This window comes from Helicoverpa armigera, chromosome 29 (genome assembly GCF_030705265.1).
Source record: "Helicoverpa armigera isolate CAAS_96S chromosome 29, ASM3070526v1, whole genome shotgun sequence".
Taxonomy (NCBI): domain Eukaryota; kingdom Metazoa; phylum Arthropoda; class Insecta; order Lepidoptera; family Noctuidae; genus Helicoverpa; species Helicoverpa armigera.
The window spans coordinates 1,129,604-1,152,875 of NC_087148.1; the positions used below are offsets into that span (position 1 = coordinate 1,129,604).

General features: G+C 38.7%; 2 protein-coding genes across 2 annotated transcripts in view; both read right to left on the reverse strand.

Moving 5' to 3' along the window:
• Window positions 1-303: 303 nt before the first annotated feature.
• LOC110381866 (uncharacterized) lies at window positions 304-3,044 on the reverse strand. Its single transcript, XM_021342280.3, has 2 exons — window positions 2,724-3,044; window positions 304-2,053 (listed from the first exon to the last, which is right to left on the reverse strand). The coding sequence occupies exons 1-2, from the start codon at window positions 2,974-2,976 to the stop codon at window positions 336-338; spliced, it is 1,971 nt and encodes a 656-aa protein (XP_021197955.3). The 5' UTR covers window positions 2,977-3,044; the 3' UTR covers window positions 304-335.
• A 513-nt stretch (window positions 3,045-3,557) lies between these two features.
• The window catches only part of LOC110381860 (fatty acyl-CoA reductase wat), a 37,283-nt gene continuing 17,568 nt past the window's right edge, over window positions 3,558-23,272 (reverse strand). Inside the window, exons 3-11 of the mRNA XM_021342273.3 lie at window positions 13,265-13,358; window positions 12,559-12,681; window positions 9,278-9,432; window positions 8,739-8,855; window positions 7,853-7,962; window positions 7,562-7,623; window positions 6,757-6,976; window positions 5,840-6,020; window positions 3,558-5,309 (exon numbers count right to left, since the gene is read on the reverse strand). Coding sequence (XP_021197948.3) covers window positions 4,952-5,309; window positions 5,840-6,020; window positions 6,757-6,976; window positions 7,562-7,623; window positions 7,853-7,962; window positions 8,739-8,855; window positions 9,278-9,432; window positions 12,559-12,681; window positions 13,265-13,358 — 1,420 coding nt within the window. The 3' untranslated portion in view covers window positions 3,558-4,951. The remainder of the gene's footprint in view (window positions 5,310-5,839; window positions 6,021-6,756; window positions 6,977-7,561; window positions 7,624-7,852; window positions 7,963-8,738; window positions 8,856-9,277; window positions 9,433-12,558; window positions 12,682-13,264; window positions 13,359-23,272) is intronic.

Consider the following 23,272-nt stretch of genomic DNA (forward strand, 5'->3'; position numbering starts at 1 on the left):
TATAGTATTAGAATTGCACCCCGTGCGAGGCAAGGTACCTACTAGTAATATTTAGACAGGTATGATGATATGGTATCCATCATAGCTGTCATTGAACATCTTTGGTAGTTGTTACGGATAGAAGCCAGTAAGAATCAGTCTGATCAAGGGATATTGGGTTGCCGTTTTCTGGATTGAGGAGGTCAGATAGGCAGTCGCTTCTTGTAAAACACTGGTACTCGGCTGTATCCGAGATTGGTAGTCGACCCCTACATACATGGGAAAAAGCTAGACAGTTGAAGAACAAGAAAAAATCGACTAAAATATGTACAACAATTTTAATCTACAATAATAACCTAAAGAGAACTAGTGGAATCTTTGATTCTTTTCAAGTCTTTGCAGATATCGGACTCATTGCTCGAGGAACACATAGACGCTTGAGATATGTGCAATAATTCCAGATCCAGGTCAGGTTTAGACTTCTTCAGACCAGGATCTGACATCGGAGTTTTCGCCTTCCTCGTCAACAACGATATGACATTCTTAACCACATTATTTTTCGATGTTTTACTCGACTGCGAAGAAGCTGAACTTTTGGCACCGCTTGAGATGCTCGTGAAAGAGTATTTAGAAGCATTGTCACCAATGAATATGACGCCTCTTTCTGATAAAAAGTCTTCTATGGAGTCATTAGAGAAGTAAGCCTGAGCGGCTTGCTCGATAGAATCAGTCTTCTTGTCCTGTTTGTACAAACCGAAGTTTTTACTATGCGAACTCTTTTTAAAACCAGAAGGCGCGCCTTCGTAATTGTAGCTGTGACATCTGATCACTTTCTCAGAAGAATCACTCAACTGCTCTCCCGGAGGCTTAGCTTCACTTTTCTTTACAATACTCTTGACAGATTTAGGTTTTTTGTGATCACGAACCTCTTCTTGAAAATTGACTTTTGTGTCTGTTGGTTTTCTGTGTTCTACAACTGTGTCTTTCTGTCTATCTGTCCTTGAGTCGTCATCGTTTCTAATTTCAGGTATTGTTTCAGAGCGAGGCAGCCTATTCCAATCCCTTCTTGTTAAACATTTGGAAAGTATATCATCAGACATGCTCAACTTTACGTTGTTTTTCCTTTCCTTCTGACACGCTTTGTAGCACTTGATTTTCTTTTCGATATAGTTCGATGATTCACTGAGGTACTGGTAGTCCGTGGTCTCCGTGTCAATATTACTGGTGCAAATGAGGGGCGTGGTCACGGAGGCATCTTGTCGGTAGTTAAAGATCTTTTTGATAACTTTCTTTTTCTTGCAGCAGCTACAGTTCCTAGAAAGGCAAAGGATCATAGTGCATATAAGACAGCACTGGATAACCAGTACAGTAGACAGGATCACCATAGTGTATTTTTTTGAGGTGAAATACTTCAAGAAGCAGCACTTCTTCTTCTCCTCTACGGGTTTTTCTGTCGTCGTTGTTTTGCACGGTTTGCACGGCGGCGGCTTAGTTGGTGGTTTAGGAGCTTCGTTCATTGTATTAAATTCAACCCTTTCTTCAGGAACCATCTCTGAGTCTAAGTCATCGCTCATAGGATAGGGCATCGCTTCTGCGGTCTTATTTTCCATCATTTTAATAATAAGGATGTCCTTAGTTTGCCTGTCCTTGCCTCCAGTTAGTGCTTTAATAAATTCAATGTCATCTTTGCTTATAGCTGGTTTATTAATACATTTATTAGAAACTGGATTGTACGCACTGAATGGCAACTCAGAACTTTCGTTTGTTAAACACGTGGGTATTTCAGTGCATCGTTTCTTTATCAGACTAAAGTAAGACTTCTTGCCATTGTAATAAGTGTCACAATGCACTGGTTTACAATCATTCAATGGATCTTCATCCACGTGCCTGCAGATTTTGGTGTCCTCAGGAAGATTATCTTTGTGAAGCGTGGTGTCAAATTTTATTTTGATAGTATCCCTTATGAACTTCTTCGGTCTTGATTTTGATTTATAGTCTACGTATATAGTGCAAAAGCCTTTTCTATCGTATGGGTCAAGCAGGGGTGCTACTAGTTGCAGCGTCTTCGTTGAGCCTGTGGAAATATTACAAGTTGGTATACATGATTCTCATCATGCACTGTTGGACGTAGGTCTCTCTTATCTTACGAATTATTGATCGTTCGAAAAAACAACATTGCTACACTATTTATACCTACTAATGAAGAAACATTTTCTTGTTTGTTTGTACTTTAAATGCTCCGATACCTCTGAGCTGATTTAATAATTATTGGAAAGCTACACTCTTTCCGAGTAGCATGGCTATATTTTATTCAGGCACGGGCAGTAGTTACCTCAGGAAGCGGGTGCAACCGCGGGGAAACGGCTAGTTAATAATGTTTGGTCTTTACAAAAGACTGACGCTAGTTTTTTTGCGGTATTTCTTCTCAAAGAAGGTTTCTGATAAAAAAGGTGCAGGAAAACATCTTGAGGAAACCATGACTATAAGGTTTGAAATCACCAACCCGCATTAAGCAAGCATGGTGATTAACGCTCAATCCTTCTCCGTGTGAGAGGAGGCCGCAGCCCAGCAGTGGGACGATAAAAAGGTTGTAACCAACCTCTGAAGGTACATACCTATATCTGGTAATATGAATATGCACGAGCTAACATAACTAAGTGATTTAATCTTCAGCTTGATGCGAATACCTTTCCTTGTATGTCATTACATCTAATCTACGCTACTTCTTCATCAAGTACTCTTACCTTCAGGAATATGGTCGGCGGCGGTTCCGATAACTTCAACAATATTACACTTCGCGTCATTCGCGTCTAAGCAACACTCATCCGGGTGTATTTCCACCGTACAATCTTCCCCGCTAGTATTATTTATCTCCGCGTAAAACTGCAGGCCAATAGAACACGGTATCACTTGACCCAAACCTGATTTCGAAACAATATTTTTACTAAACACAACCATAATTATGTTAAATAATATAAAACTTTTGTAAAAATTCATCTGAATAATTCAGTACTGTCATCGTAGTTACAGTTCTTGTGTCAGACTGTTTACGTTTGTTGTCAGACCGTCAGAACTCTGTGAAGAAATTTGCAGGTTGTCTATACTCCGCCATAGAAATTTTTGTTTCGTGGGTTAAACTTTTTTATAATTTTGACGTTTCGTAATATCACGCTTGTTTTCGTTTATGATAGGTGCAGATAGGTATCAAAAATATAAACGATTTACATGTTGGCTGAGGAATGAAGATATTAGATTCCTTTTTGACCATACCACTCACACATTGTACTCTTATTGTTAAATGCCTGTCCTACTTAATTATGATCTCTCTAGACGGATTTAGATCGGATCGCCGTCCCATCGCGCTATGAGAGTGAAGGAATAGAGAGTGCACCTGTGTCCAAGCAAATGTGCGTGCACTATAATTATGTCCTGCGCAGCTGGCTGATCTCCTCATATGAGAACAACCACGTGATTGATAATCGGCTAGGAGGACATCATCATACTTTTGAAGAAGGAATGCTTGAGGAATCACTGACTTTAGGGCCTATAAGTATGACAACAAAAAAAAAACAAAGACATTTTATTTAAGTTATTTAATATCATTCTTATTATAATGAAATGGCATTTATTACAAACTGTAGTATATAGTAACAATGTATGTCTTAAAAGCTAAGTACTGAGCAAAACACGTCATGTATCACAAATTATACTAAATATTTATAAATACGTATCGTAGGTACATTTTACATGTATATGTATGCAAAATAATGACAATAATTTGTTACCTGATTCCCATATTTGTTTGTAAAATTCAGGCGATTTATATTTGAATATTTTTTTACGTAAGTTTCTTCCTTCTTATCGAGTGAGCTGCAGGTTTTATCACCTAACAAGCCCTAGTGTCAGAGTTTTCTCAAATACGACTGACGACCTCTGAAGTTTCTACCTTGTATATATAATAATACCATAACATTGGGTACTACTTATAAACAAAAGAAATATCTCAAGCTACATTTTTCTGTCATCTGCACATTCTTTATTGAACCCCAGGCACCATCTCTTTAGGACAGTTTTTCTTTTCTGTTACATTTTACTATAAAAATCCCACTATTCTTATACCTATGTATGTACATAAACCCATAGGGAAAAATATTATAAACACCTTAAAATCTACTTCCATTTATCTTGTCTAGTTTGACCGCGACTACGTACAAGTTTCACCTTCCAATGTTTCTTACTTTAGGCACTCTTATTTCCCAACATTTTTTAGATATACAGTTGAATCTTAATTGTCTCATTTTTAATGTTAATAACTCTTTCATAATCTTGTAAAATAGGTGTGTATATTTGTCTTGTAAATTATTAAAAATCTTCAACGAAAAACATTATGGTATTTCGATTCATACATGGACACTTATTTCTGATCATACTTACATATTTCTTAATAAGTAGGTACATATCTAGGCTAGGTATACCTATAGCCAAAGTCTACGCAATTATTACCTAGTTTTAGGCTAACTTCACGCCTTGATCATAAAACACTGCATGTACTCATTTTAACTAGTAAGCAACACATTGCTATGATAAAAATAAAAGGCGTAGGTTGTTTTTACTTATTCCACAGTTTTTAAAGTAAATTCACCGTTATAAAAATCATTTACTGAGGCTTAGCACCAAAAAGCGTTTAAGGTGTTTTATTATTAATTATTTGGATCCAACAAACAGGACTGCTTTCACAAACGGCTCGACGGATTTTATTTCCAACCCACTTTCAAAAATACGAAACCAGAGCACCTACTTTAAGAAAGAAATTACTTAACTGCCATTCTTATCAGTTATCACATCGATATAAGCTATATTTTTCGAGTATTTCAAAAGACACAATAATTAAATTAAAGATCAACTAGCTTGTAGCACTCGAATAACACCTATTTAAAACCTTTTTACACATCCCTGAAATTAAGCTATAAATTCAGAAAGAAAAGCCTAGGATTCCACTGAAAATTGCCCATATTAACCTTAAGAAAAGCAGTCCTAAGATCGCACAGAAAGTGTAATGGAGTAGCCTTAGCCTGTTAAGTTTTTTGAGACCGGCTGGAACGGTATCAACAGGGTCTTTTAATAAATAGACCCTGACTCCTCGTATATAGTTGTAGAAGTAGTCGTTCCAATCCATGGTGCTCATATCGAAATCAAAGAGATGCTTGTCAGCCTCACACATTTCGCTGTAAAGTTTCTGTGTGTTGCTATTTTCGAATTTCCATTCCCGTGTCGCGAAATACGCCATCACTTCGGAGAATTTTGTTATTTTCGTGTAGGCTTTTCTTAACCTGGAAGAGAAATTGAATTATTCCTTAACAGTGTCTGTTTTGTTCATTAAACTAATAGTCTGGTGCCTGGGAAAAAGGCTTCTATATATACATCGAGGTGCTTGAGTCTGTCACCAGTCTAACCAAGGGGTATCGGGTTGCCCGGGTAACTGGGTTGAGGAGGTCACATAGGCAGTCGGTTCTTGTAAAGCACTGGTAGCCAGCTGAATCCGGATAGACTGGAAGCCGACCCCAACATAGTTGGGAAAAAAGCTCGGAGGATGATATAGAGGTGCGTGAAGTAGTAGGTACCCTCCGGGATGCGGGCATTGCTAGTCATAAATGTCATCATCAGTTCAATGACACCTTTATGCAGAAAGTCAAAGGTGTTAATATTCCCATGTAGACTTATTACAAGTTCTAGGTTTAATATTAAAAAAGGTTTTGTTTTTTGCAATTTGTATGCGGTCGAAACGTCGGGTGGAGAAAAAGGTATCGTACCTTTATAAATACATAGATTATTTATGAATAGAGATTAGATAAACACTTACATAGGTTTCTTGCCAATGATGACAGCAATGCCGTCTATGATGTAGGCTGGTACCCAGTGCAGCAAGAAGCAGTAGAGAGTATACAGGAACCGGGAAGAGGTGATGGTGAATAGGTAGTAGTATATAGCCTGTACTGTGGGCACTTGGAACCCGTAGACTTCGTTGTAGTGCATGAATTTCTCTGGAAAGACATAGTTTTTGATTTTGAGTAAAATTATTATAAAATAAGATCAAATAAGTTGGGAAATAATAAGTCTAGCCACATAAATTATTTATTGGACACCATGATTAAACTTCTAATTGAGCCGTGACAGAAGCCATGCTTGCTGCATGTTGCTTGCTTACATTTTAAACGTCTGAGTTAAACAATGCAAAGCTAAATAAATATATTTTATGATGTCATTTAATAGTATTTTAGAAGTTTACTGTTAGAATGCATGGTACAAATTTAGATGCTAAAAATAACCATCATGCTGAGTTGTATTTAGAGTGGTGTACTTAGAAGATAACTAGTGGCTAAGATAGTATTATTTAGATGCTTGTTAATTGTGGCTGCTTAGTAATTTAGAAGGCAACATACATTTTTGGTTGCGAATAATGATATTAAAAAGACTTATTTGAAACTTATTTGGGTGCTAATTAAACAGTCTGTTTAATTAGCACCCAAATAAGTTTTGCTACGCTATTGAGAGGTTTCCCTCAGTTGTAAACGAATATTATAAAGGCTCTTAAACTATTGAACTGTTTTTTTTCTTTAACTGTTGTATCAAATTTGATTTAACACATAGCGAAAGGGATCATTTGATGATATTCTAATAGCATGTAAAAACATTTACAGACACAAGAACCGTTCAACCGCTCTCATGATATAAATCATCTACTTATACAGCAAAAACATATCTGATTACTCAACATACCCCAAGTAAGAGGCTTCTGCTCTGAAGACACGTAATTATAAACTGGTGGCGGTAGGTCCGGAGGTGGGGCATCCTCGTGGTTACTCCTGGAATCCCTGGCCGTCCTCCAAGCAGCGGCTATACAGGCGCACACCACCATGTCTCCGGGTACCAGGTCGGCCACCACCTTCGCGTCGCAGTTCAGCACGTGCAGGAGCCCTACCGCTGCTCCAACTACCACCTGCGAGAATGGAAGAAGATGATATTTCTAATCTATACTAATATTATAAAGCTGAAGAGTTTGTTTGTTTGTTTGTTTGTTTGAACGCGCTAATCTCAGGAACTACTGGTCCGATTTGAAAATTTCTTTCAGTGTTAGATAGCCCATTTATCCAGGAAGGCTATAGGCTACTTTTTATCCCGGTACGGGCAGCAGTTACCACTGGACGCGGGTGAAACCGCGGGGAAACGGCTAGTATATTACATATTCATGTAAGAAATACTAAAGGCGTAATATTGGAAATCTGAAAGAATTTTTCTCACATTTTTTGTGGTTGTTTAGTTTGCAGCTAGATGTTTATTAGCCAGATGTTAATTTAAAGTTTAGAGATGGTTGCAATCCTTCTTTTTAACCAGATGTGGCAATGATGAGGCAAACATCCGCTGCGTTGATCTTTTCGCTATACTCTTACAGAAATATTGAACGATTTTTTTTGTGGTAGCTGTGAGTCTAGGTATCCATATGAGGGCTGTCTCAGAATATTGGTTGTGAAAAACTCTATCACTCGTAATAACTTGAAGCAAAAGTAATAAAAATACAACTTACACCAGTCGGTCCATAGACATTGTCTATCCATCCTGACACAGGCTCCTTAGCTGTTCCAATAACTGCAACGAAACATTATAATTTATTGAGAGAGAAAACAAATATATAAAAAAATCAGTAAGCCAAAATGTCGGTTGGCCTAAGGGCTCTATGTATATTCCATTAGTGTCTGAGACCTAGCGAGCGTTTCAGGTCTCCTTCTGACTTATTTGTGTAGTATACGTTTTTTCAGAGCTCAGGGAAGACCCTGATGGTTAATTAATGCTATTATATAAGTGTATATTTGCTTACCAATGGAAGGCCTGAAGAGCGCCACAGGTAGACCCTGTGAGTACTCCAGCACTATGTTCTCTGCTACTGCTTTGGTGTATGCGTATGTGTTGGGGAAGTCGCCCAATAGACTGTAAGAATAATCATTATTAAAGCAATGTCGTCAGAGAACTAAAGTTAGTTGACTGACGATTTAAAGAAGGTGGCGGGTAGTAGATAGATGCTGGCTGTCCAAAATCGGGATGCTTGGAGGGGAACTTAGGCACAGCAATGGACAGCAATTCGCTGCTATGATGATGATGATAATTAAGGGGATTGAATTTCATGTTAATGTGCAAATCTACTAAAGTACCGGATAACTTTTGTCGTAAAGTGTGTTTCGGAAGGCAAATAAAAATGGATCCCGTCTGTAATTTGTTCATCTTCAGTCTTTACAGGTAGTTAGAAACCAGAAAGTCTAATATCCAGTCTTAACAAGGGGTATAGCGGGTAATTATCTAAGGAGTTCAGATAGTATCGGCTTGCCCGGGGTGCTGGGATCTAGGGGTCATATAGTTAGTCGCTTTATGTAAAACACTAGCTTCTGCCAGCGGTTTCACCCGCATCCCGTGGGAACTACTTCCCGTACCGGGATAAAAAGTAGCCTACAGCCTTCCTCGATAAATGGGATATCTAACACTGAAAGAAATTTTCAAATCGGACCAGTAGTTCCTGAGATTAGCGCGTTCAAACAAACAAACAAACAAACTCTTCAGCTTTATAATATTATAGTATAGATTAGTACACAACTGCATCTATATTCGCTTTACGTAAAACAATATTGACATACTCAGCTGCATCTGTTCAGACTGGAAGCCACCAACATAGTTCGGTAAAAGCTAGGCATGATATCCTGGCGACTACTTACCCTGGTGTGATGCTGTCCAGAGTCCTGGCGTCGATGGTTTCCACCATATCAATCAGTTTGTCCCCTGGTAACGGACTCTCGTAGAATTTCTCATCAATGTTGGTTTGGGGACAGTTGCTGCAAAATTACCAGAAATATTAGTTGCTATATTTTGCCGAAGTATCTTGTGTTTATCAATGTCCTCGTGTAACCAATAGAACGTCAGTCGATCGATAGCAAAACGAATTGGTCGACAAACAAAACAAAGTCACATTTTTAGGGTATTTCTTTGTCGTTAAAGTTTCACATACTCACAGTCTACAGTTTTTCTTCGAAATATGTATTTACAATTATCAGTTTTATGTGAAAACCTTATTATTATCTGTTTATGCTAATCTACAGTTTCAGACACTTTTCTATTAAGTTTCTTATTGATATATTCCAAGACATAGGCACCAAATTATTTTCAGGTTTCTCATAGTTAACAATTAGTACTGCAAGTTTAAAAACACTATAGAGAATCATCAACAAAAAACTGGAGATACTAAAGCCTGTAATACCTGTAAGCTGTAGAAATATGTACGAAGGCCTTCAACTTGGTGCATCCTCGAGCCAGCTTGAACATCTCCCGCGTGCCTCGCACGTTGATCTCCACGGCAGTCTTCAGGGGCTCGTCGAACCTCACCGTCGCAGCCCCGTGGAATATCACATCCACCTGGATAAAGAGGATTTACAGCAAATCTTAAAATAATACAAAAATACTGTCTGTTTCAACAGCGTTTAGAAGGAAATGTCCCCGTAAAATTATTCTGATATAGGTATAAAAGCAATATTACTAGGTTTATTAAACTCCATTGGGTAAGCTTTTGCTTGAAAGAAAAACAGATATCTATTCATGCAAACTTTCTCGTTTATAGTATTAGGATATAAGAAGTATAATAAAGAATATGCACAATACATACCCACACGTTATATGAAATAGTGTAACTAACTACATAATATAATATAATAGTAACGGCGGGTGTTTTCGAAAGAGATCAGCCAGCTTAGGCATTATTTATTACTAGCTGATCCCGCGAACTTCGTATCGTTTAAACCTTCCCTGGACTTGTACGAACATTTTAAAACCAAAATAAGCCAAATCGGTCCAGCCATTCCCGAGTTTTAGTAAGACTAACGAACAGCAATTCATTTTTGTATATAAGATATTGTATAAGTGTGTCTATTCTCTAACTAATGTTACAACCAAAGTCTATGTTGTCCCACTGAGCTCAGGTTTATGTCAAACAGAGAAAGAATTTGCTCCTCTTAAGGTGCAGTAAATTTCAGACTTCAACTTCAGAAATTCTCAAGAAGTTCGTAATTCATCTGAATCAAAAACATGATTTTTGATTTTGAGCGAACGGATTCTTAATTAGGTATTTAAATTAATCTATTGTTGCCTTGTTGTTGCACACAGGAGATATCTTATCGAAGTTAAAACCTTGTCTCTAACATAGCATCCAACATCCTTAGAATACAAGTTTTCTCTATAAATAGGCCTGCCATTCCTAAACCCGTCGTCAACTAGAGTTCAAGTGTGACTTCTTGCTTACTTGCAAACTAGACAAACCTGTATGCTTAGCTTGTTTATTTGTAATAACTTTATGACTAAGTTACATGTACCTAAGGTCTTAGGGATAAGGGCAATAGCAGTAGTTGGTTAAGCAGAAATCTTAACACTTTTAAGTACCACCTCACTGGAAATTTTTAGTCGGCAGTTTTTTTGTACTCATAAATTAATAATAATGTCTGGACACATTTTTCACACACGGTCGGTTAGCCCCATGGTAAGTTATTAATTAACTTGTGTTATGGGTGCTAACACAACTGATAAACTACATATAGCTACATGTATACATATTGATAAATACATATTGTAACACCCAGACCACGGCCAACAAACATGCTCATCACACACATGTCGACCGAACCGAGAATCGAACCCAGGACCTCAGGTTCGGCAGTCCGGCATGGTGACCATTGCGCCATCGAGGTCGTCAAAAAAACTAATTAGTATGAAGATGAATGGCAAATTACTTGAAATGTTACTAAGGGATAATTTAGCTTTGTGGAGTTGAAAGAATTTTGTTACGAAAATAAGAACTTTTAAGTTTCAGTAAAGAAACAAAAAACACATAGGTAAAAAAAGATTTCGACGAATTGAGCAACTCCTTTTGGAGAAGTCGGTTAAGAAGAGGCTTAAAGGCAAGTGTGTATTTTGTATTTGATATCGAATACATATAAATCGAACTCTTCATAAAGTCATAAAGACAAGATTATACTCTTTGCTGAGCCTAGATGATTGTATAAAAACTAAGCTATTTTACATAAATATCACATGATTCACCTTCCTCTTACTTAGTCAGTCAACAAACGTCACGTTTCATGGTAAGTACGAAACACTTACTTAAGAGCAAATATTTGACTGTTTTAGAAGAAAAACTGCGTAGAATATTAATGTCGCAAACAAACTGTGGGATAACATTACGATCATTGCCAAAAACTATTGCAAATAGACGTCAGTTTATATAAAAAATGCTTTAACTAGGCAAATAATAATGTAACTTATTATACTTTATAATGTAACGGAGAAGGAAAACATCTTAAGAACACCTGGATTGTCTAAAAGTATGAAATCGCGTTCGCTTCTTCTCGCGTGGTGAATAACGCTCATTCCTTCTTTGTATGAGAAGAGGCCACAGAAAAGGTCTGATGTTGATGACTCTAAATTAGTACACTTATGTCTTATTTAAGGCTAGCCGCACACACTCAATAATATTGTCAATGCAAGATTGTCAAAATCTTCATCAATAAAATGATCCCCGCACACTACACAATATTATTGTCAATTTTTCATAGTACAATCTGACTCAGTCACTCCGCAGCTAGATTCATGTGCGCACGTTGAACATAATGGAACGAAAGAAAAAGGTCGTTGCATTGAGTATTTATTAATTTTACTAACTAAAAAAAGGCACTCAAAATTAAAATATTGCCGTGCGCCCGCACACGTCAATATGATTGACAATACCCCTGCCTCCCCCCGATATTGACGTGAAAAATCTGAATTTCTGGATAATCTACAATATTATTGAACAATACCGCAATACAGGTCGCACACACACAATATTATTGACAATACGTACTTTATTGACAATATTATTGAGTGTGTGCGGCTAGCCTTACATAGTTAAACTCAGACGTTTGGTTTTAATAATTCAGTAACTAATTATGTAACTTAAGTGAAACAGTATTCAAGAAAACGTATTCTAATCGTATCCCTAATAAGAAGTGTAGACTACATCCTAAGAAAATTAAATTAAAACACGATTTAGGACTTCTAATTTAGTCAAATGGAATAAGGCTTCTACAATAATATTACTACACAACATGAAACAAAAAAAAGACAAAGAAAAAAAAGGATCAGCATGGCGATCCAACGAGGTAATGCTGCCAGCCTCTTGGGCACGCTCCCAGTCGACAGCGATGGGGACCCGTTTTAGTTATAATATTACTTATGTTGATTTTCGATAAAGAGAAAGATAGACAATTATACAGTTGCTAAAAGCCGGAGACCACGGACTAGTAGGCGCAGCGTAGGACGTCCACCAACAAGGTGGACAGACGACCTTCTAAAGGTCGCCGGAAGACGCTGGATGCAGGTCGCCTCCAACAGGTATCTGTGGAGATCTAAGGGGGAGGCCTATGTTCAGCTGTGGACGTCCGCCGGCTGAGATGATGATGATGATGATACACAAGAAAGATTTCAAAAGGCAAAATAAGCTTAAAAAATACATACCTCATTCATAATTTTGATTCTATCTTCAGGACACATGCCGAGGTCCAACTGACCCATATCACCTTCCACTATTCTGATCTTCTGAATAAAATTAGGACATTCCTTGCGTAGTTTGTCGTACAGCTGAAAACAAAGACAAAATCGAAATCAGTCAAGCAGTTTAGGAGATGAGTCAACGTAGCTTTGTGAAAAGCTATTAATTGTTACAATTATTTCTAGTGATTTCACTAGCTTTCTAAGGGCACTCAAACTCTAAAACCGGCCAAGTGCGAGTCGGACTCGCGCACGAAGGTTTCCGTACCATTATTTATAAAACGGACAAAAAAATCACGGTTGTTGTATGGGAGCCCCCCAGAATATTTATTATATTCTAGATTTCAGTATTTGTTGTTATAGCGGCAATAGAAATACATCATCTGTGAAAATTTCAGCGCTGTCACTATCACGGGTCAGGAGATACAGCCTGGTGACAGACGGACGGACAGATTAGCGAAATCAATAGGGTCCCGTTTCACCCTTTGGGTACGGAAACCTAAAAACGTTTGTTCAAATAGCTCTTTTTGAACATCAAAAACAAAAGACAGCCCCCAAAACGCCCACCCTTCACCACTTCCTATGTGTTTTTGCTGGGAAGAATAAGTGGCGCAACAAACTCCCCAGCAACACATGTCTGTCTGTTAGGAACTATAAAAGGGATTGGTCTTACCACATCATCAAACTGTTCCTGTAGTCTTTTGGTAATGTCTTTATTCTTCTTAGGTCGCGCTAGAAGATATATTTTCTTTAAGTCTGGACAGGATCTGTAACAAAAGATATTTTACTTCAGCTATAGTTCGATAAAGATGCATTGGTTTAATTAGTCGACAGAGTGGCAGCGTCATCATCATCATCATCATCAGCCTATCGCAGTCCACTGCTGGACATAGGCCTCTCCAAGTGCACGCCACTGAGATCGAGTGGCAGCGTGGTCCGACTTGATTTTTAACAGATTTAAAAAAGGTCTCAGTTTACAATGTACAGATACCGGCACGGATATTGGGCTCTCGGCGGAAGAGTGGGGATCCCTTTGCGCACCCGTACGCATAAGGCAATAAGGCAGTAAATCGCTTCTGCGCAGGTGAAGGTCATGGCTCGATATCCGTGCCGATAACTGTATGTATGTTTACACGCGATTATCTCACGTTTGTCTGAACCGATTGCGATGCGGCAACATAGGATAAGTACCCAAGAATTAAAAGATAGTTTTAGATAAGTTTGAATTCGGTGGTTTTTTATGTAAAAAGGTTCGACTGTATCTTGGATGTGGGAAGCCCCAGACAGGATTTGAACTCTACTTGCGTATATCGTTAGGAACGAGGGTAACCGCAAATCATTTATGCATCACATAGCTAATGCACGGTGAATATCAATGATGCTTATTTTAAAAAGAACCTTATTCTTACTAATATTGTAAATGCGAAATTTATCTAACCCTGTCTATCTGTTTGTTGGGCTTTCACGCCAAGATTGATTTTAAATACTACGTACACAGATAGTCTAGAACCTGAGAAAAGACAAAGTCTACTTTTTATCTGTGTGCGAGAAGCTCTATCATAATACGAGTGCAATGGGGAACAGCTATTTCATAACGAAATTTAAAGAAGCGGATGATGGTGATGGCCCATCCATCTTCTACGTTTCGGAAGGCACGATGAGTTTGTAGTCCCGGCTGTCATCTGAATACCTTTGGCAGACGTTACGGGTAGTCAGAAGCCAGAAAGACAACCAGTCTTCTTACCATGATTGTATTGGGTTGCCTGGGTAACTGGGTTAAGGAGATCAGATAGGCAGTCGCTCTTTGTGGCACACTGGTACTCAGCTGCACCTGGTAATACTGGAAGTCGACCCCAAAATAGAAGAGATGACTCATTATTCTTCAAGCACTGTTTTCTTTCCACCGTTTTACAGGCCAAATGTGGCAACGTACTTTTAATAACATTACACCACTGCTTACTATAGTTATTCAAGCGTCCAGCAGTGGCTGTCCGTCACGTTTGTGTCCAGCATATAAATCAATGTAAGCTATCTTGATGGACGGTGCGCTTAATGCATTTACAAACAGTGATAGATGTCTGATAGTGTCGTGCTTGGGAAAGGTACTAGCTAGCTGGTTGGTACTTCAATGCCTGGTATGTTAAAACTAGATTCTGACGACGGTTTTGCTCTGAGTCCTGTGCAAAGTAATTCACGCACTCGGGTAAAAGTTATTTTTTTGCTTAGTTTTAGTAAGGTGATACATTATTGAGTAAAAATCAAATCGTTTATAATCAAATATCAAAGTGCACACTAAAATACAACATTATTTCTTCAAATCTAAACATACAACAACAAAACAAACATCTTGAGGAAACCTGGACTGTGTAGTCTGAAATCACCAACTCGCATTGAGCAAGCGTGGTGATTAATGCTCAATCCTTCTCCGTGTGAGAGGAGGCTGCAGCCCAGCAGTGGGACGATAAAAAGGCTGTAACTGTAACTAAACATATGTGCTAACATTATAATTACTTAAACTAGGTTGAACATGTGTCTCAGAAGAAGACCATTTGATCATTTGACAATATAAATTGTACTTTATACATTGTTAACACACGAACTTCATGATTGCGCATGAACGAAAATTGTAACGATTTACTTACTACGTATATATGTATGTCAAACAGTGATATTAAGATTTAAAATTATAGTTATCCCCCTTTCGCAATTATGCACATTTTTATAACTCCCTGTATTTTCTCTCTCTGTAGTAGTCATTGCGTGATTCCAAACATTCATATAAATCATCATCATCATCCCCCGAGCCTTTTCCAAATCTTGTTAGGGTCGGCTTCCAGTCTAACCGGATTCAGCTGAGTACCAGTGCTTTACAAGAAGCAACTGCCTATCTGACATCCTCAACCCAGTTACCCGGGCAACCCGATACCCCTTGGTTAGACTGGTGTCAGACTTACTGGCTTCTGACTACCCGTAACGACTGCCAAGGATGTTCAATGACAGCCGGGACCTACAGTTTAACGTGCCATCCGAAACACAGCCAATGGTGTCAAAGATATACTTAGAAAGTACGTACAAACTTAGAAAAGTTGCATTGGTACTTGCCTGACCTGGGATCGAACCCGCGCCCTCATACTTGAGAGGTTGGTCCTTTACCCACTAGGCCACCATTTTCTTTTCTCTCTCTGTAGTATTAATTGCGTGAACCCAAACATTCACATAGGTACATAAATATACATAAATATAAATATACGATAGGATTTGATGTGCAATACGAATACTCATGATGCATTTTATTACCACGTTGTTACCCATATAGATCGATCGTGAGAACTCCTGATTTACTCTTAAAAGCACGCTTCAGCGAATTTCCCAGAAATGATGCATTATTTATTACAAACAGGTGCAATTTTACCTGCATATGTTATATAGTTGTTCCACGCGGTTCCACCTGTACCAAGGGAATTACTTCCACAATACTTTAAAAACTATCCTGTCTTTTTTCAGGCTCTAGACTACATGAGTACCACATAATTAATCATTGTGTTACTGGGGAGTCAGTTGACTAAAGGACTGCGGGATTGTTCGCATGAGTTACCGCGGCCCTGGTACATAATGGGCTTAAGAAAGAACATGATGGGTTTTAGTCAGTAAGAGTCTGACTTTCCTCACGCTGCACACACAGCGGGAGGGTTCGTTACGATAAAAAATGTAATTTGTGTAGGTAGCATACATTTATATAGGTTCAATTTTTACGTGAAAGCCTGACAGACGCACACACTAACTTTCGCATTCATAATATTAGTAGGAAAAGGGTCCTTTTTTAAATAAGCATCATTGATATTCACAGTGCATCAGCTATCTGATGCATAAATGATGATTTGCGGTTACCCTCGTTCCTAACGATATAAGTCGAGTTAGTCCTGTCCGTGAGAATTTTTATATAAACTTTGAAAGCCCGCACATTGTCATGGTATGGGCATGCAATGAGGAGGGATGATACGCATGCAACAAAGTGTGTGCTAAGTATGAATGTAGATGGATGGAGAGGAAGAGGAAGACCTAAGAAAAGATGGATGGATTGCCTGAAAGATGAAAGAATAGGAAGGGAGTGAGTGTCAGTATGGCGAGTGACAGGGGAAAATTTAAGAGGATGACATATTGCGCTGACTCCAAATAAAATTGGGAACAGGGCAGGAGGTAGAAGAAGATATAATATAATATCTTGATTCCAATCAAAGTTTTCAGTCGGTCTGATACCGGCTAAATACCTGATCTCTGTAATGTGCGTACTACCATTCATCTTCGTACTGATTTATGAGCCCAAACGAACTATCGGCCGACTAAAAGTTTGTAGTATGCGTTGCGGTAAGTCAGTTATTTAAATTCTACGCGGTAATGTAGGAAAATTTTGCCTTTTTTACGTATGTTTGTAGGTAAATTTGATTTGATTAAGTTATGTGAATGTTGATCACGTATTTGTATCTAATAATATACGCAGTTCGCTAACTTGAATTGTTTGAATAAAGTTAAATATGAAACTAGCTTATGCCAACGGTTTTTTTAACGACGTCAAAAATCATCAAATGCCCCCTCCCGCTGTGGGTTAGTAGCGGTGAGGGAGTGTCAGACTCTTACTGACTAAAAACCGTCGTGTTCCGTCGTAGGCCTTTTATGTACCAGGGCCTAACTGCCGCGTTGGCCTAGCTGTCGCAAGTGCGGCTGCTGAGCACGAGGTTCGATCGATTCCCGAGTCGGGCCGAAATCGCTTTGTGGGTTTTAGAAGACTTTCACAAAGCATACGTGCATAGGGATATACCCACTGTTAATTCCTCTGAAAAAATATCTTCAAAAATATGTTAATTACTTCACATAATTATTTTTATCGGTCGATACGCAACCATAACTTTACCTGCATCAATTTAAGATGCAACTTAACCATCCTTGTCTAATCTCACAATAAACTTAACCAGCCGTAACATTAACCAAGCAGTTAAATTTAACCGTTAACTAACAATTGCTGTGACGAATGTTAATAACATAATCTATAGGTACTTACAAATAATAGGTTTGAATTCGAAAGTAAATCTGTATTACGCATCTAATACTAATATTATAAAGCTGAAGAGTTTGTTTGTTTGAACGCGCTAATCTCAGGAACTACTGGTCCGATTTGAAAATTTCTTTCAGTGTTAGATAGCCCATTTATCGAGGGAGGCTATAGGCTACTTTTTATCCGGGTACTTGAAGTAGTTCCCACGGGATTTCATTTTATTTTATTTTATTTATTTGGCTCACCAACAATCGTTTACACGATACAATTATTAAATACAAACATCATAAAACAATACTTGTGTAACAATCTCTTAAAGGATGCGGGTGAAACCGCTGGCAGAAGCTAGTCTATACTAATATTATAAAGCTGAAGAGTTTGTTTGTTTGTTTGAACGCGCTAATCTCAGGAACTACTTGTCCAATTTGAAAAATTCTTTCAGTATTAGATAGCCCATTTATCGAGGAAGGCTATAGGCTACTTTTTATCCGGGTTCATGCCGAGGTTCCCACGGGATGCGGGTGAAACCGCTGGCACGAGCTAGTTACTTATAAATAAAGTCCTCTACGGTGGCGTGTGTTTGTCTGTTTGCGATTAACCTAAAAAATTCTGAACTGATTCTCATATGGTTCTCACCTAAAGTAGATGGTTATAAGGAAAGGTTCACGTATACAATTTACTAGTGCTAAACCACGACTTGTCATTTGTTTAGTACAAAACATTTGAACCAACTCATCTACTGCACTAAAAACACGAAACAACCACACAAAACTGTCTTTAACTCTAAAACCACTAAACCGATTTACATAAAATTTCACACAAACATAGCTAGAAACCTGCCACACAACTTAGGCTACTTATCATCTACCGCACACAAGTAGTTCCTTCAGGATTCAAGCAAAACCGCGAGCAACCTCTAGTCTCATTTCTAGGCGTACATTGCTTGCGCAACCAAGGCTGTACGTGGTGAGGTCGTATGCCTTCAAAATACTAATTAAGAACAAACTTATATAAATCAATTGACAGCTGACTGTATTGTTGCTTGATACACGCCTCTTTCTGATCGGTATGAGCGGAATTTGTAATTAGTAGGGAGCTAATTATGGATGTCTCAGTTTTGTCCTGTCTTTGAAGTAAGAGTGTGGGTTTGAGTCCAAGTTTAACATCATCTGGCTAGTCTTTTCTAACTTTGTTGGGGTTTCAGTTTAAGGAAGTGCATAGGTATGAGTATGTACTAGTGTGCTACAAGGCTCGACTGTCTTCAACCCGGACAATATAAAAATGCAATAAAGTTGAAAATACTTTTTGACAGAATTTCAATACTCAATTCTTTCTTATGTTATACAGGAATTACATTTTATAATCTAAAAACAATATGGATTCTAGGACACAGCTTAAAGAAGTTGGAGACCTATACAGTAGGTGCACAGCTTATTTCAAAATCGGTTCTGACTACCAGTAGTAACAACTGCCAAAAATGTTGAAAGTACTTATAGAAATTCCTATAGACACTACGAGACTGAAAAACATCTTGAGAAAATTTCGACACAATTTTTTTTTTTTTTTGGACAATAATGTCTGGACACATTTTCACACACGGTCGGTTAGCCCCATGGTAAGTTATTAATTAACTTGTGTTATGGGTGCTAACACAACTGATAAACTACATATAACTGCACACATATACATATTGATAAATACATATTGTAACACCCAGACCACGGTCAACAAGCATGCTCATCACACACATGTCGACCGAACCGGGAATCGAACCCGGGACCTCAGGTTCGGCAGTCCGGCATGGTGACCATTGCGCCATCGAGGTCGTCTACCAAATTGTAAGTATACCGACTAATAAGTAGTCGTATGTATGTCCACTTAAACGAATACAAAGTTTTTATACGCCTCGTATACACCAAACATAAGTTTTGTGCACTTCAAAAATTCTCAAGATGTACCTACACTTGAGCTGCTGTGACGTTCTCAAGCGAGTAAAGACCCCAAGTGGCTATGTTCAATGTATCAATATATCAACGTATTCTTTAATATATTAAGAGAGAAGGAATGAGCGTTTTTCACAACGAGCTCGAGAGTCGGAGGCAACTTCAAACTAAGTTCAGGTTGCCTGTCTTTATCGGGGAGTCCCACATACCCCTCTCCCGTCCCCCGGCGGGAAGGGGACGCGTAATAGCATTTTTAGCCAAGCGACAACAAAAAAAAAAGGTTGCCTCACGATGTTTTCCTTCAGTATTAGTCTAAGCCAGTCGAAGGTGACCCAAAACTCTGCAGGGGCTGTGGGATTGTTCGCAGGAGTTACCGCGGCGCTGGTACATAAAGAGTTTCAGAAGGAACATGGTGGGTTTTACTCAGTAAGAGTCTGACACTGCCTCACGCTGCACCCACAGCGGGAGCAAAGTCGGTTAAAAGAGACAAAAGTCGGTTAAAAGAGGTGTCTCAAGACACTGGGAGTGAACCAATATAACACGGAATACGCATTATTACAACATTTACTTGATCCAATCATTGATGGATTAACCATAAACCATTCACTTCTGTTTGAATCGAAATCTTAAAATTAAATCAGAATCAATGCTGCTTTTCAATTTTAAACTCAGTGTTCATGCTTATAAGGTCTAATATTGAGTAACTAAAATGTTATTAGGTACAAGTATTAGCCTTTCAGTTTTATTAGTAGGTAATAAAAGGGTATATAATAAAAGGGTGACTATGATTTTGTACTATGAATAGATAATTTAGAATTTTAGCCGTCTCATTGTAGAATGAAGACCTTTTCATGAGGATAATAAACCTTATTTTAGGGCTGATTTTTCAATCGCCAGATAACTCCTATCTGAGGAATATTTTTAACGTTTTGACAGCTTTTGTATGGAAAATATGTCAAACCGCCATATTTATTCCTCAGATAGAAGTTAACTGATGATTGAAAAATCCAGCCTTAATGTTATATTCATTAAAGGTAGAATTCCGTGGATAGCGGCTACGACAGCCGCGCGCGGCTTACGACAGTCGTCGGCCGCACGCGACAATAGTCAACATATGAAAATGTATGGCGCCGCTGCCGAGGCCAGCGACAGTCGCGCGCGGCCGACGAATTTCGTGAGCCGCGCGCGGCCGTATGCATCTCAACATGGTCTAGCGCTTAATAACATCTATAGAATTTTAGTAAAACCAGAATTAAATTGTTTTTTATTTAGTCGGCAAAACTACCTTTTGTTTTCATTACAATACAAATGCTTTTGAATCAGTATTTGGTAGTATCCTTCATCATTTCTACTTTTAAAGAGATAGGTAGATTGGTAATCTATTTTCATAATACAGCCACAGCAACACGTCATCCTCTTCTTCTTCAAGGATATCAATTAGCACTTCGACTAGAGGGAACGGACGAACAAAATCGACTAATTTCAAGACAATGCCGCGCGCGGCTTACGAAATTCGTCGGCCGCGCGCGACTGTCGCTGGCCTCGGCAGCGGCGCCATACATTTTCATATGTTGACTATTGTCGCGCGCGGCCGACGACTGTCGTAGGCCGCGCGCGGCTGCGTCAGCCGCTACCCACGGAATTCTACCTTAAAAGTCAAAGTAATTCAGTATAATTAATATTCACTGCTTAAAACCCATACATATCATACCATAATCTCTATCTAATATAATTACACTAATATGATATCCTAAAAAAAATATGTGTACCTTAAAGGCTCCGAAACGACTGAAACTTAATTTCTTTCACTGTTGAAAAACTACACTCTTCCCGAGTAACAAAGGCTAATTTTATCCCGGTACGGGCAGTAGTTCCCAGCGGACACGGGTGGAATTACGGGAAATAGCTAGAACTGTCTTATATTATTTTATGTTTAAAAATCTTGGTTCTCTTAGCTCATCATCATCTCCTGAGCTTTTTATCAACTATGTTGGGGTCGGCTTCCAGTCTAACCGGATGCAGCTGAGCACCAGTGTTTTAAAAGGAGCGACCGCCTATCTGACCTCCTCAACCCAGTTACCCGGGCAACCCGATACCTACCCCTTGGTTAGGCTTCTGACTACCCGTAACGACTGCCAAGGCTGTTCAATGACAGTCGGGACCAGCTCAAATGATATAATTTAATACTTAATTAGGTCATGGAACTCAGATTTGCAATCGCTCTATAAAACACTGGTACTCAACTGCATCCGTTTCGACTGATTGCATAGTTACCATTTATTAAATTATCTTAGTTTATTGCATTACATCATTATCATCATCCTCCTGCCCTTATCCCAATTTTATTTGTGGTCGGCGCAGCATGTTTTCTCCTTCCATACTCTTCTATCTGCCGTCATCTCACAAGTAACATTCTTTCGTACCATATCTACTAGTTTATTTCATTACAATAGTCCTAGATAAGAATGCAGTATGATAAAACAAAATGTTGCATCTCAGGTTTCACGTAAATTAATGTAATGATAGTTATCTATTTTTTATCTATGATTACATCTTTATATTGAGAAATCAAAACTACATAGATGGTGAACAATTTAATTAAAATTACTTTAACTAGGGTTTTTTTTAACGGCGTCAAAAATCATCAAATGACCCCTTCCGCTGTGGGTTAGCAGCGGAGAGGGAGTGTCAGACTCTTACTGACTAAAAACCGTCGTGTTCCGTCGTAGGCCGCGTATGTACCAGGGCCGCGGTCCCTCGAACTCTTTCGAACATAGTATAGATAAAGATTGATTTTGGGTTTTGCAGGGCTCTAAAGAACATAAGGTGCGCTGGGCCCAAGGGATAAGAATGGTCAGACTATACAAAGCTAATTATCGCACTAATAGCTATGTACTAAACTGTATAGAATATAGTTATCGGCACGAATCTTGAGCTCTGACCTACATCTGCGCAGAAGTGGTTTATTAGCAAAGAACCAATCCCGAGTGACAGCTTTGACTCGATGCGCTGCGGGCAAATCACCGCTTTAGCCCGCCCCCGCGCCTCACTTCATACCACAAAAGGGACCCAATAAATTACTTCTGCGCAGGTGAAGGTCAGAGCTCAAGATTCGTGCCGATAACTATACCTTACTTTATTAAACTAACAATGGCCTAAAAATAACTGAAAAAAGAAAAGGATTTTTTGTTTTCAAAATACATAAAAATATACGACAGTAAAAATCTTGATTTCGCAAGAAATACGAAATATCTCTATTCGCTGCGCAAAACACGCAAATTATTATGTCGGTAATTTTATTACGAAATTATACTTCTTACGTGCTATACGTTTAAGTATATTAAACTAGCAGTTTCACACGGTTTCACCTGTATCCCGAGAAACAACTGCCTGTCTAACCTCCTCACTCAACCCAGTTACCCGGGCAACCCGATAGGTACCCCTTTTTTTCAAAAATCATCAATGACCCCTGCCGCTGTGGGTTAGTAGCGGTGAGGGAGTGTCAGACTCTTACTGACTAAAGACCTTCGTGTTCCGTTATAGGCCTTCTATGTACCAAGGCCGCGGTATCTATTTCGAACAACCCGCAGCCCTGGCAGGCCTTGGCCCTGCTGGGCTCCGCTGGGGAACCCGATACCCCTTGAAAACAGTTGTCAGATTTTCTTTCTGATATTTCTGAAATTTTGTG